Source organism: Zosterops lateralis (assembly GCF_965231275.1).
Source record: "Zosterops lateralis genome assembly, chromosome: 3".
In the NCBI taxonomy this organism is placed as follows: Eukaryota; Metazoa; Chordata; class Aves; order Passeriformes; family Zosteropidae; genus Zosterops; species Zosterops lateralis.
In genome coordinates this window covers 79,629,318-79,645,182 of record NC_139764.1, presented here as the reverse complement: position 1 = coordinate 79,645,182, position 15,865 = coordinate 79,629,318, and the positions used below count along the sequence as shown (strand labels likewise).

Genomic DNA, 15,865 nt, shown 5'->3' with positions numbered 1-15,865 from the left:
AAGAATTAACCACATATCATATGTTTTTATAACAACTACAGAGAGTCATTCATATTGATATGCTACAGGTAAATGAGTAAGTCGTCCTTCAATTCCACTGCATCCTACAACCACATTTTACTGAAAGATGGTGCTTCTTTATCTTCCTCTCACTCAAAACCAGAGAACTTTTTATTTCCTGTAACATGATTTTTTTAATAGATCAGAATTCTAAATTGCATCACATCCTTGGCTGACACCAATTGTCAAATGCTGAATAGAAGCTTTTCCTATTATATTTTATATATATGGACACAAACTTCAGAATTATGCATATATTTCAAATATAATTCCCAAAAAGAAAGACCAGTAATTAAACCATTGTATATGATACCAGATAGTTAGATCAAGTTCTGTTTCATCTTAGTCTTAAATTCAAACTGAATTACTTGAAAATTCTGAAGTCTCACTTCCAATTAAACATTTCAAGCTTTACTCAATGTAACTTTACATGACATAAACTTCTGTTTCCATAATTAGTCACCAGACATTGTGCAAACTTAAATAGTTCAAAATAAAAAAACATTTTATTTTGGCCTATCACCTGAATAGTGAGACACTGTGACAAATTATACACAATCCCCTGCATCACACACAAAGACGAGCAAACAAAACAGTACATGAGTGAATTCAGGCTACTTTGCCTTTACAATGCCTAATCCTGTGATGATTACACGAAATTGCACTGTTATTATATGCAATTTTTCGAGAAACTACAACATCAGAACATTTCTAGCATGCTTTCTAAAACATATACTAGAGCAAATTATCTGATTATTTTGTTACCTTGGTATTGGACTGAAACTTCCCTCAGCTGGTTGAATAATCACCTCAGTGATATAATATTTAATGGTATCTAAAATGACAAAAACATTTTTCAACTATAACAGAATAACCAACATATTAAGATTAGACTGTAAGTCACCTTATCACTATACTAATTAAACATTTGTTCAGTAGTCAATTAAGAGGTGCAGCAGACAATCATATGTTGCTTGGGTTTGTAGGAGTAGAAGCAACCATAACAGATCACCTACATGGCCTGAAGAAAACTGCTCTGAGCTAATTACGAGATAAGCAATTTCTCATTCATATTGATCTTTGTTTAATGCTGGGAACAATCATCTTGAAACCAAGCAAGCAACAGCTCAAGCCAAGCCTGAGAGATGAATTGAAAGAACTTTCCTAAAGCACTGAGATCAGCATAGCTTACATAAGTATTTTAGTACCCTCTGCTGCTTAGTAATGCTGCAGTGAATCACTAGAGACAGTTTTAATAACAGCTCACACGGTGGAATAATTTTCTTCTTTGCTCAAAGAGCAGAATGGAACTTCTTTCCAAAAATCGCACTCACTCAACATTAACACTGCATACATTCTGAATTTCAATGTAACTGTTCACCAAAAGCACTAAGACAGCTTTTAACACTAAATGGAAGTGTTTGAGGACATAATTTAATCCCCATCAATGAAGTCAGGGCAAAGATGATCATATTGATGATTTGGGTCTATGGTGCAAATACAGCCTAACCAGAGGGCCAGCAAAACAGGTTAAGCATAATAAATTCATTCTGCTAAGCCTCAGCATGTGAGCAACTGGAAGATTCATTTGGTCCACAAGTTTTAAGGATGGAAAGGTTTTATCTGATCTCAGTCCACACATACCATTAAAACTGGATAAAAGCAAACATTTCAGGAAGACACTTAATCTCTTTTAAACCTTCCAAAGTCTTGGTAATCCCATCCCTTCTCCAGCTAAATACTACACTTTCTAAATTATCTTCACTGTTAGGAAATTATATTTAACCTCTAAATTTAATTAAGTCTGCTCCATGCCACATGAATTCTTGAAGACAGGAAGAAAATACAGTTCAGTCTCTCTAGTTCCTCAGCCATTACCCTGAGTAAGGATTTGGTGCTACTGCTACAAGGCAATTGGGAACTCAGGAGATGTTTGCTTGCAGAGAGATAGAAGGCGTGATTTCCCAAGAAATAATCATATGAGTATATCTGGATAGATTTGGGGGAAGGAATAGCCCATGGGGGAATCTTGAAGCTGAATCTGGTCTCCACAGCTACACTGCTCTAATCCTGCTTTATCTTCAAGACACTGATATCTGTTCATGAGGAGCCCAGACTTACACTATACATCTCTTTTGTTCTCCGAGTGCTACTGAAATTTCCTGCACTACTGAAGAAACATGGTCAAAAAAATGGATATCCTATCTAACTTCAGCCATGTGCAGAGTCCATACCAAATCCCTGCACATCTATAGTGCTTGCTTTTCCCCATTCTCATTGATCTATTACTCATTACCTTGTTATTCATGCCCTTTTCTCAGCACTCCTTCCCCAAAGTCACATCTTGTTTTGTGGGCTTTCAAACATTGTACCTTAAATTTGGGTTCATTAAAGCCTGTATTGGTCAGATCCCTGTACAGGACAATCAGAACATTCTGTAACAGAAGACCTTCTGTCTTGTCTCTCCTTATGACATTTCTTAAATGGGCTTTGCATTTTCTGAGAAGTTTTTATATTCATCAGATCTCTGAACTGAGGCAGGCTCACACTGCTCTTCCACTGATGCAGTGGAAGAGAGGAAAAATGAAAGAATGAACCCTGCTAATAACAGTCTTATCATTTTTTCTCTTCTGTTAAAAGCCAAATTTTAAAAACAACCAGACACTCATCTTTACACCATTTCAAGTAAATCCTGCTGATCCAATATAATTACAGCTTTTAAACCAACAGTCCCAGCAGCTCATCATCAGATGAGGATGAGATATAACCTGTTTCTTTGAAAAGGCTTCCTTCCCACAAAACCAGGCTGTTACCAATCTTCAGCTTGTAGTTCTGTTGATCAAGTTCTGAAGTTACCTTTCACCTATTCTGTAGAACTGACAGGAAAACAATCTGTTATGTCTCAAGTCTCCATTTTTACTGGGAATCCTTGTAAACTGGAATCATGTATTGAGCCTTCCACATGTTTGGGATTAGCCAAATATGCCACAGAAACAAGGATAATGAAAATTCCTGCTGGAAGTCACTTTCAAGGTCTAACACTGGAAGCAACAAACTCATCTGTTCCAGAAGGGAATGAGAAGAACACACAGGAATCATCACTGCACCTTATTGATAAACTACTTTCCCTCAATGTTTTTAACCTCCAGTGTTCAATGGCTGATGCAGTCAAGCCTAGTTTTGCTTGGACATCTCATACCTGATGAAACTGTTTCTCCCAGCATTGTCTTGCAGCGCTTACAAATTACTCTGGTATTTTCTTTTGACTTCTGTAGGACAAAAAAAGTATCATTTAAATGTCACTCAGATATTCTGAAAAGAGAATCCATAGCTGTAACATAACTTACAGAGCAGACAGGAAACTTTTTTACTTGTTTCTGTCCTCTTTATGTTCACATGCACACATACTTGCCTTCACTACTTCAGGTTTCTACAACTGGACTTGCTTGCAAGTTTCATACTAATTTTAAAATCTGGTAATATATCCACACAGCACAATCTGTAATGGCTAACAGGAGAATCTTGTAATATTGAGTGACTGGATGATAAAATGATAAGCTAAATTCGATTGTGCTAAGGGCAAAATAATGCACCTGAAATGAAGTACTCCATAATATATATATAAAATAGTACGCTGCAACATGACTGCCATTACTCAGTAACAAGTTCTAGCAACTGTGGACAGTTTTATAGGAGTTGAATACCAGTTCAATGTTCAGCAGAGTGCAGAAAATGTCTGCAGATTATTTTGAGTTACTAGGAAACAGCTGAAGTGCACAACACAGCACGATATTCCAGAAAGGTGCAGTGGATTCTGTTCTTGAACAACCCTTCTCCCTCTATTCAAACAAATATAGAAAAGGCATTGACAAAGAATAAGAATAACTGTCAGAAGTGCAAAACAGTTTCCATGTGTGGCATGAAAATACATGTAACAGGAGAACATATGGAAGACAGAAAACTGAGGGGTATCATTGAGATACCTAAAATCACAAATGTTTAGGAAAAGCTGAACAGAAAAAAAGCAAAAATATCCCCTCATAGCCCCATGCTATGAAATTCCAACCCCGTTTGTATCCAAAAAAAAAGGAAGGAATTTGTCACATGATGCATAGTGTTTAGTATGCACTATAGGAAAGCATTTTTCATTTTAAAAGTATACACAAGTTCAAAAAGTCTTCATAAATTCAGAGGAAGCAATGTCATCAAGGGCTTATTAAAAAAAATGTGGACAACAATATCTAGTTCACAGAGTCTCTACACTCTCCAAAATCACTGAATATTTGCCTTAGCTTTATGCATTGATTACTGCCCTTCGGAAATTATCTCATTTCTAGATGAAATCTACCCTATTAGACTCCTACCAATTACAGTGTTAATATTTAAATTCAATATATCAAACAAGTAAGCACAATTCTTACTTTAATCCAAAGTCTAAACTTCAGAACTGTTTCTGTGTGGGCTTATTAACTTGACTATATATAGCACATTAGAGCTCTGGTCTGAAAGCAGTACATATATATGTATATATATATAAACTTAATGATGGTGAAAAACAGAGAATCAAACTAAAAGTCTGAGAGCTGTCTATGTTGGAAGTACAGTCCTCTTGTTATGGAGATCAGGAAAATCATCTGGTTCATATATATGCAGTTATCCCCTTTCTCAATTTCTACCTTGCTACTCCTCTCAAACATATGCAGTAAAACTGCTTGCTGAGTGTGAAAAACAAGGATAAACAAAGTTTTACGTAAGCCAGAGTTTGAAACTGGTACAAATACTGCACAAGTACAGAATGCACAGTACTTCCTTGAAAGCTACAACTTGGGTATTTTTTTTCTGGCTACAGTTACAGGAGCGGACTGAGAACTGTGCCTAAAAAACATCCCTAACTCGTTGTATCATGCTTCAATGGAAAAAGGGATAGTTTTAGCTCAACTAATTAAATCAATTTATCTATTTGACAACTTGCAGCTGCTGGCAATCTGCAGATGCAGGTGGATCACAAGCCTAATAGTTTCTGTTTCAATTCCTAAGGATCCCTGATATGGTGTCAGGAAAAATATTTTCCCCAAGAGATACTATTAAGATGCTGCAAGACCATGTGACATTTAAGAACTATGTTACGCTGGAAGACTAATAGATGTGAAAAATATGTTTGCAATGGACGGATGCTGTCTTGGTCCCACTGGAGTCTGGAAAAGATTGTTTAAGCATCTCTGGTACATTCCTGCTACTATTTTGGTCATAGGCAAACACTTTCCAAAGAACTGCAATGCAATTAAAAAGGAACTTTCATACTGGGGCAGATTGCAACAATATTCACCAAAATGAGAACATTTATGACAATAGCAATCTGTCTTGCCTGTAACTTTCTATTACTTATAATATGGAAGAATTTTCTGCTTCAGTATGAGGGTTTTTTTTCCTTATTAGTCTAGCTTCTGCTGGATCTAACAGTTGTGCTCATTTGCTTGGCAACTGAGTGATGCTGGAAATAAGCAAACACAGAAATGAGAATTCATTGCAAGTGTGAAAGATGTAGAAAAAGGGATTGGACACAAACAAAGAACAAATTCCAAACTTCAATGCAAGTATAAGGAAGCAAACATGAAAATTCATCACACTAGACTACTACTTATGTATAACATACTATTTCAGCATGTCTCTGACATAAAAGAGCCTCCTCCCTCATTCAAAAGTTCTGCTGTTATCCTGATTCGACCCACATCCCAATAAAATTTTTGTTCCACGTCCTTTTATTATGTTTCTGCCTCCAAATCAATCCTTTTCTCACAAATATTCTCTTTGATGAAGAAGTGTGAAATATGAACTCCATGCACCCTTGCCTCTTCCTGTATTTATTCCTGGTGTTCTAAGATCTCTTTTAAGACTACTGAAATGCAAGAATTCATTTTGGCAACCTCTGGCATTATCCTCTTGGAAAGCTGGTATCATCTACTCCACCTCCTTCTTAAGGAAACTTAGAAGAAATAACACCATTGTCACAGAGTTAAACCAAATTAATCTGCTTCTGCCATGCTGATACCCTTACAGCGTATCAGTCTTTATTGAAGTCCTTATCAGTCCTCTCTGCATATTCTGTTTTCCAAAGAATAATGGAACAAGAAACCCAAGGGAACAGAGTTTTCAAGTCTTGCAGATAGAGACCACAGGACAGAACTGCTCCCCATGCAGAGGGAGAGAGCATGGCACCAGCAATCACTGAGCATTGAGAATCCTGGTGACTCTCATTGGGGATAATATATATCACTGTAAGCAGCAGGCAGAAATCAGGGCGTCTGGTTCTCAAGAGAATTAAATGCTTCATGCTGGAAATCTCCAGAGGATAAGTCATCAATTGTTACAGACACAAATGGCCAAGGCAGCAATGTACACAGTTTAATACTTGGTATTGGGGGAAAATTCGGCACATGTAGGCCCAACCTTCATCAGTACAAATGCAGACAAGCAGTACATTAACAGAAAAGGCTTCATGGAAATGTAGGCTTTGGTGAACTGAGTTCCTGGATGGTCTTCTGGCAGAAGAAAAGATCGTTGTTTGAACTTTTATACAAGTGCTAGATGTCCAGAAGTAAAGCATTGAACTGTCTTTGTGGGTGTTATCCCATCATTGAAAGATATACACCCCTAAAAATGTTTTTTTTTTTTTTCCTAGGCAACAACAAGTTTTGATGTTTCTAAGCCAAATGACAGCCTTCTTCCTACAGACTTGGTTGATGAATCTATCTCATCCTGGAACACCTCAGAAACATCAACATGAAAAGCTTTAATATGGGATGGCAGGTTCCTTTCATTACACAGAGCAGTCAAACAAAACTCAATTTCCTTACTATGCTTTAAGAACCTAAGACAGCCAGATCTAAATGCAAGGCACACATTCTGATATTTCCAAGTCTTTCTAAAATTAAAAAAAAAAAAAAAAAGGAGAGAAAAAAATCACACTTCTCTTTAATCATAGTTATGATTATGCGTCAAGTCGCAGTGCAAGAAAAAAATAATTGTTACTTCAATTTTCACCTCCTTCTTTTCTCCTCCACCCTTTAACAAGCCCCTAACCCATCACAGTTATTATCTTACTAAATTCTGACATCCTTCTCTCATGATAATTTTACGGGAAAATATCTGGGTTTAGAACTACATAATTAAGTAGATTCGATTTATAGTACTAAGTTCTACTTGCATACTGAGGTCAATATCAAGACTGTGGTGTGAGCTTTAGAAAATGTAAAACATGTCCTGGAATATTTTCTGGCTTCTGTACAGCTGAATGTCAAGAACTCCCTCTGACCTTCAAAACAGTTCTGTAATACATACAAATTAAATAAACTAGTAACAAAAAAAGGACTTTACAATGAAAAAGTCCAAATAACTTCATCTAAAAATTATTCAAAGAAAATACTTTACCAAGTTGGAGGCACTCTGCGAAGCATGGTGTCCAGCCTCTGAGCAGCACACGGGAGATTCAGGCACATGTGATTCATTTCCTGAATTCAACAGAAAATAAGTATCTCCAACAAAACAGTCGCCATGCTGAGGGTGCAAAGTGCTTCTGGCAAAGGGGTCAGGGTGACAACACCACTCTTCAACTAAATTGCTCCAGTTTTCACTCGGCAGAGGAAGAACTCTGAGAAATTTCCTTAGATGGGAGAAGAGACAAATATTTCAGTATGTTATAATTCATTTCTAAGACACTTAAAGAGAGTTTAGGCTTCCTACAAATATTGGGGGAAGTATGGCATTTTCTCAAAAGGAAGTGCTTGACTCCCTTTCCAGCCAAAGGCACTTTCTTTGGGTGAATTCTGAGAAAGCAATGGCTGAGTTTCCTGCCAAGTCTGTGATGAAGCATTTCCCAAGGATGAATCTCCAATGATTACAAGGTAGAATTTGACATAGTCCTCTCTTGAAATAAATCACATGGCAAAAATCAAACAGTTCTACCCAGTCATGAAAAATAAAATGAGCATTTGCAATTACATTTACTATCACTTCTTGTAAAGTTCCCTTGCACCAAATGTTGATATAAAACCAAGAGAAACAGACTCATGCCAAAGCAAGATTCAGCATGTTCTTTGTTTCAGATACCAGACTTGCAAAGGCTAAAACCTGGAAAAAATAGCACAGTACCTCTTCATTAAAAAACCCAAAACAACAAAACAACAAACAAAGGATAATTCAGTCTTAGTTTAGACACTCAGATCTAACTTTCAGAATTCATATACAAAAAAAGTCAAATCCCTTTCTCCAGGGTAGCTGTATGGACCGACTGCTTCTGGAAATACTACTTAGTTTTCATTATCAGTTGTATTGGGTTTGCATTTTCTGCTCTCTGCCTAGTTTCCTTAAATGCATTCCTTTTGTTATCCTATTTCTTCAGCTGTTGCCTGAAACCTTCACCAGGGCTTCTTGATTCTACTCCTTACTTAAAACTTGTAAATACAATTTTGCTTATGGTGCTATTTTGCAAATAAAAACATAGCTGCTGAGCCAACCATTAGGCATCCTCCCTTTCCTGCAGTTCCCAGACTAACATTTTCTGAAGACGCCAGTTCTTCCCACTGTACCTTCTTGAAGATGTCAGTTCTAACCACTGTACCTTCTTAGTCCTTTTGAATTGTTTGGTGGGTGAAAGAAAAATGTTTTATTTAAAAAATCCTTTTTTTCTAGATAGACAATGCATTTTAAACTCTGCTTGCTCCACCTGCAGACGAAAGTTGGAGTAACTCATCCTCTGATGCAACTACCAAAACTAAATAAGATCACCTCTCGGCACAACCCATGTCTGTTCATTTTCTGTGGTCTCATATATTGCTTGAGAGCCAAATTAATTCTGCCAAAGTGACAGTTTAGTTCTGATCTTAGCTCTGATGTCAGCCTCATAACTGATTCTTCATCAGCCTTTACAATTAGTTCTAGTGCCTGGACTCACACTGCAAAAAAAAGTCTTTCTATATTGTTTTTTACACAAAAGTAACAAAAAGCTGGTATTGCTCAGCAATGTTCTTACAAGGGAAAATAAAAGACAGAGATTACCTTAAGCTGCAGACTGAGGCTGTCCTGTTTCATTACATCAAACTTTCTTTATTCTCACAGTCTACAGCATAAAGACATTCACTTCTTTTTCAAGAAAAGCAGTTTTTCAAACCAGTAGGAATTTCCTAAATAAACTCCTCCTAACTCTGAGCTATACAGAAAATATTACATTTCCACTGTATTTTAGGCTTTTGCCACTCATGAGTAGGAAGCCATATTCTGAGTCACTAGAACTGGAAAAATGTAACATTAATAAAAATGGAACCTTCCTAGAAAAGAAAACAAAAAAAACCAACCTGAGGTTTACTAGGTACTGACTAAATTGAGGCCCCTAAATAACAGGATAAAACCTAGAAAACAGGGTGACTTATCTCCCCAAACTTGCTCCTAACCACAACTGAGTTTCTACTTGAAGACAGCCACCTAGGCTGCCTTCACTGTCAGAGAGCAACAAACAATTCTTAGGCTGGGACCTTTAGGTGTAGCTTTCTCCTGAAAGTGGCTAATCTAGCCAGGCTGAATCTCCTGCTGTAGATAGTTCTCAGATTCCAACTAGAAAAGTAGGTAATTAACTTACTTTTAAAAAGTTTGAAGTTAAGCACTAGTCTATAAGAGCCCTGTCATAAAGATTAAATTCTTAAATGATCTTCCAGGCTAGAGTAAGTATTTGACCATAGAGACTGCTGTAAGAGTGGATTAAGAAAGGCAAACCCAAATGTCATTATTAACTAATACCATTCTCTCTACTGAAAATACTGAAAACTGGAAATAAAATGGACTTCAGACTTTTAAACATATAACTGTTCAGTTCCATCAGAGAAAAAGAAAAACAACTGTGTTTCTTTAACTGCAGTCTCCCTTATTTGCCTATTAAAAAATCTTGGGAGAGCCCAGCTTGACAGTTAACAGTCAGGCTTAACACTACTTAAGTAGGTAAAGTGTAATTAGATTTCCCCTGCCATGAGTTTTTCAGTGGAATATTTGTGCAGTACCAATCATTATCATAGAATCATAGAACATCCTGAGTTGGAAAGAACCAAAAGGATTATTACATCCAAATTCGGGCCCTGGACAGGACAACCTGAAGGTTCATACCATGTCCAGATGCTTCTTGAACTCTAACAGACTTGTTGCTGTGACCACTCCCCTGTATTGCATTTGCATGGCAACGTTTAGTAGTAGGGGACCTCCATGGATTGATGATGTGAGGAGCTGTCAGTAGCTTCCCCCATGTCTGACAGAGCCAATGCCAGCCAGCTCTAAGACAGACCCACCACTGCCCAAGGATAAGGCCATCAACAGTGTTAATGCCTCTCTGAAAATGTATTTAATAAAGAGGGAAAAAACATCTTACAGTCACAAGAGTAAGAAAATCTGAGAGCAACTGCTCTGCAGACATCAAGGACAGTGAAGAAGGAGGGGAGAAGGAGCTCCAGGCACTGGAGCAGTTTTCCCTGCAGCCCATGGGGAAGATAATGGTGAAGCAGGCTGTCCTGCTGCAGCCCATGCAGGTCCGTGGTGGAGTAGATGGATGCCATCCATGGAGGACCTCACACCAGAGCAGATGGAGGCCCAAAAGAGATTGTGGCCTCATGGGAAGTCTGGCAGAATCTCTGCACCCATGGAGAGAGAGAGAGAAGCCCACACTGGAACAGTTTTGCTGGCAGGACTCGTGACCCCTTTTGTTGCATTTTGTCTCTCCTGTCCAGCTGATGAGGGGAGTGATAGAGCAGCTTTGGTGGGCACTTGGCATCCACATACCACAAGCCTTTAAGAATTTTTTCATGACAGAAATAAAGTCTTTAAGAATTATTTTATATATGAGGTATGCTTAGCCCAACTGGAAGGAAAGAAAGAAAAACAAAGTAACCCTAATTCTTTGCAGTTCTTGCCGATGGAAGAAAAAAACACCTAATAATTTCCTCTAATGTGGGTAATGTGAGGGCATTGGAAAAGAATGAAAGAGCATAACTCTAACCTCTGAAGAGCTATCAAATTTACGGAAGGAAACAGACTGAGGCAGAGGATTTCAAAAAATGTATAGAGTCAATTTTTGTGCATCAAGGAAGGATTACTTACATTTAAACCATTTCTAGTACATTTCTTAACCTAACCTTTGAAAGGAAGACTTCCTGTGTAATCTCTAACAGTAAAAAAATAAACTTTAGAATAGGTTTGGGGTGGTTTGTTGGTTTGGTTTTTTGGGTTTTTTTAATTTTAACTATTTTCCTCTTGCTTCAACTGAAGACTACTGCCACCTTCTTTGCAGCAACTTCCTAGTTATTGGAAGAATCTTACGTCTTCTCTACAAACTTACTTAAACAAAATCCCATTTATTTCAATTTCTTCTTACAGGTATGATTTTCTAGATCTCAGGTTTTTCTTATTACAGACCCTTTCCTAGTAATTCAGACTTTAATATGCTCTCTTTCACACAGTCCTGCAATTTCCCTTCAATCCTTCCACCTCTGCTGTCACTGTCATACTTAACTCTTCCTGGAGAAAGGAAGACATGAATTCTGTAGCTATAAGTTCTGACTATGCTACTCTCTTCCTTTTGGAAATGCTGGAACAGAATGTGTTGCATACACCGGCAGCTCCACTCTTCTACTCCTTTCTTAGGGTTTTTTTTAGTGGCAGCATTTAAGGGGCTCAGAGGCTTCCTGCAAGGAGAAATGCCAAGTGAAAAGCCATGGACATGCATTCTTTTTCCTTTCTCAAAAATTCTGTTTGTGTCACATTACAGGATGCAAAACCAAAAGATTTAAACTACATGCATTTGACTCTGATATGCCGAAATTCAGGAAAATTCCCACTCAGAGATGTGAATATAAAATTGCAATATGTTTTGAAAGCAAATGTTACTGACTAGAAATTAGAAGTTCCACTACTTTACAAATGTATCAAAATAAGAGTTATTGATAGACTTTCTGATGAGACATTTCAGAGGAGAAAGTTAAGAAATCTTCATTCAGTTACATTCAGCATAGCCTATGACACATATCTATGACAAGAAAGTAACAGAAATTTAGAGAATGAAACATATTTGTATTATTGTTTTGAGTATTAGAAGCCACACGGATCATAAAAGGCTGTAAGTGCACCTCTAACAATGCTTATACATTCAGCTGAAGCTGTCAAAATTGTTCATCAGAAGAGCTAGACAATGCAGCACCTTTTTATTAAAATTCTCATTCACTCTGCAGACTTTGTAAGAACGGAGATAAGGCCGAATCACACAGCTAAGACACAATTCCTGCGTTTCCAAATTCAGCATCCCTGAAGTGTGTGGAGGAAGCCCTTGCAAAAAAGCAAGCTGTGGTCAATATCCCCATTCTGACCAGCCACTCTATAATTACAGCATGATGACTGAAGGAAATTTGTAAGAGACTGAAAAGAACTGAAAAGGATACCTGAAGTACAGAGGAAGAAAGAAATCAAGGAGTAAATGAATAAGCAGCTAAAAACTGTTTCAGGTAATTTTGCTTTTTGTCATCTGCAGTGCTTCAAATGTGTTCTTATCTATCAGTTTCAAAATAAATACCTTTTAGCTGTCTCTAAGTACACAAAATAACATGAATAGCAATCACTATGGCATTTATTGCTATAAATAGAAGACACTGCAGTACTCACCGGTCTTTTACTACAGTGTCACCACAGGACTGACAGTAGAAGATGCAATTCTTGTTGGGTTTCGGGCTTTCCCTCAAAGTAAAAACCACATCTACAGATGGAAAGAAATATATTAATCTTGAAAATTGCATAAAATTTTCAGTCACATGTAGAAAAAAATCTTGCCAAATACCTCAAACCGAAAAGGATAAATCTAACAGACAAAGCAAAATGCTGACATTTTAAACACAAACCTAATTTTCTTACCTGTAGAAGCAAGTATTTAGGTTTAGGAAAAAACCTGCCATCTCCACCTCATGCCCCATATTACTGAGTAGGAACTGTATATGTGAATAATTATTTTCAAGGTGCAAAACCTCTTCAGAAGGGGAGTTGATATATTGATATAATTGCAGAAATCATAAAAATCAAAATTCAACATCACTCTTTTGTAATGATATTTCTGATAATCAGTGTATCTGCAATATCAGGGGACACACCAATATGTAACACAAATAGTTTGGATGGGAAGCAGGGGCAGACACTAATTTTACATTTTCAGGCAGGTAAGAAACTAATCATTGTGGAACCACTCCGGGAAAAGATAGTGAGCAACGGCCTCTGCAGGCCAGGAAAGCAAAAATGGTCTCATAAAAAGCAGTTCAAACAACTCCTCCAAAGTAAAAACAAGAAGTTATAAAAGCCTCCCCAAATTACCTGATAACATTAAGTGGAAGAAAAGTAAAACTGTAAGCCTAGTTCTACTTATGAATATGTTTTGCATCACCCACTTTCTAATACTTAGAATCAAACTTTACTCTCAGCACTGACATTCAATATTTGAAATTTAGTATTCAACCACAAGAGAAAAGTACTTTTAAAGGTTCCAGAACTTCAACTATTTTGCATCATAATATAAAACATCAAAGGGTTACTAAGACTATCCAATATATACATTGATTCACATACCTGGTTGACATACATTTTTCACTAGAAAGACTTTCCAAGGTTGATTTAAAACTTCATCATTGGTCTTTTCAAACATGTCTCGTTAATAAGACACATTAAATAATTTTAGTATAATTGAGTTGTCAAAGCACATGTATAATTACAGATTAATGTACAGATGCAATCTCAGCATATCAACAGAGTATTCCGATGTGTTTCTGGTGCTGGAGTCATTACTGCGTATTACATATTTCATCATTCTTCTCTACTTTAAAAGCTCAGAATGACAATTTTGTGTTATTTAATGTATCTTTTTGTGTCACACTGTATGAAATGAATGTAAACATATTGAGCTTGAATGCCAGGATGAAAGAAAGCAACAGCTGTACTACCATGCTTTCTATTTATTGCAAACACATCCTAGACCTGAATTAGCATCACGGAAATAAAGAAGATAACTTTGCAGATGTGACCTGTGACATTAACCTCTGAAACCACAGCTTGAGAATAATGAGCCCCAACACAAATGCATAATCCTTTATGATTGAATGGTCAGGGACGGACAAGCGCAGTCTAATTACCCAGATGAACCAGATTACTGCATTACTGACAGGACAGGGAGTAATGGGGACAAATTGAAGAACGAAAATTTAGGTGATATATTAGGCAGAAATTCTTTACTGGGAGAGTGGTGAGACACTGGCAGAGGCTGCCAGGGAGGCTGAGGCTGGCCCAACCCTGGCAGCGCCCAAAGCCGGGCTGGGGAGCCCTTGAGCGCCCCCATCCAGCGGGACGTGTCCCTGCCCGCGGCACTGCGCACCTGCCACTAGATGTGCCTTACAGTTCGGTCCAACCTCTGAGCATTTTACGATTCTATGATTTTTTCAGCTATCAAACGCGGAATAGGAGAGAAAGAAATTAATTTTGAAGTACTATGGGGAAGCACGGAGGGGGAGGGGGGGGAACCAGGAGCAGACCCCAAACACACCGCGTTCCCTTCATTACGTCCTCTTTGCACTTTTATTTTCTAAGACTGACAACCCCAGAACGTGTTTACTCCCCAGAACCCACACCTCACACTTAAACCTGCCCGGTCGCAGGTCGCCCCGGCCCCGCCCTCACCGGCGGCAGGGGGCGGGCAGCGCAGGCGCATGCGCAGGTGCAGCCCTTCCCCGCGCAGGCGCCGGAGCCCGCGGCACGAGGCCGGCGCCAGGCTGACCCCTGCCGGCAGCGCCGCCGCATCGCAGCTCCCGCCGCTCCTCACTTCCAGGGAATCCGCGCACACCGACACCTCCACCGGCGCGCTGGGGAGCTCCGCCGCCGCGCTGCGGAGGAAAAGCAAGGGGTATGCCTCGGGAAGAAACTGTCGGGGCGCGCTGCCGCTTCACACAGGCCGCCCCGCAGCTTCCCCGCAGCCCCAGTCGCGCCCCGGGATCCACGCGGTGAACGAGGAGCAGCCGAGAAAAACAATCCACCGTTCTCAGGAAGAATTTATTTGCACAGTAGCCAGGGCTGTGCCGAGCCGAACGGGCAGGGGGAGGTGCCCGCACAAGACCCGGTCCCCCCGCTGGAGGCTACGGACGCCGAAAGCCAGACCCTCCACGCCCCCCGGCTGCCCCGCAGTGCCCGAGCGGCGGCGCTCCCGCACTACCGGATGACCAGCAGCGCGCTCTGCGTCCCCCGCCTGATCTCCGCCAGGAACGCTCCCGCCATGCCGCGCGGGGCACGCCGGGCACGGCGCGGGGAGCGGCCGCACTCCCGCCCGCGCAGGCGCGGAGCCGCCCCCCGCCACAGCGCCGCCACCACCCGCCACAGCGCCGCCCCCCGCCCCGGCGCCGCCCCCCGCCACAGCGCCGCCCCCGCCACAGCGCCGCCCCCCGCCACAGCGCCGCCCCCCGCCCCAGCGCCGCCCCCCGCCACAGCGCCGCCACCCGCCACAGCGCCGCCCCCCGCCACAGCGCCGCCCCCCGCCACAGCGCCGCCACCCGCCACAGCGCCGCCACCCGCCACAGCGCCGCCCCCCGCCACAGCGCCGCCCCCCGCCCCGGCGCCGCCCCCCGCCACAGCGCCGCCTGCGGGAATCGCACAGCCACAGAATCACGGACTCGGCAAGGCTGGAAGAGACCTTTATTATCATCCAGACCAGCCCTCCACCCGGCACGGCCGCTGTAACCCCTAAACCACATCACCC

General features: G+C 40.3%; 1 protein-coding gene across 1 annotated transcript in view; it reads right to left on the bottom strand.

The window, feature by feature from the left end:
• UBE3D (ubiquitin protein ligase E3D) overlaps positions 1-15,455 on the bottom strand; it is a 78,147-nt gene extending 62,692 nt beyond the window's left edge. Inside the window, exons 1-6 of the mRNA XM_083858520.1 lie at positions 15,326-15,455; positions 14,797-14,999; positions 12,748-12,838; positions 7,489-7,720; positions 3,260-3,329; positions 826-895 (exon numbers count right to left, since the gene is read on the bottom strand). Of these exons, the coding sequence (XP_083714646.1) occupies positions 826-895; positions 3,260-3,329; positions 7,489-7,720; positions 12,748-12,838; positions 14,797-14,999; positions 15,326-15,387 (728 nt within the window). The 5' untranslated portion in view covers positions 15,388-15,455. The remainder of the gene's footprint in view (positions 1-825; positions 896-3,259; positions 3,330-7,488; positions 7,721-12,747; positions 12,839-14,796; positions 15,000-15,325) is intronic.
• Between the last annotated feature and the right edge of the window lie 410 nt (positions 15,456-15,865).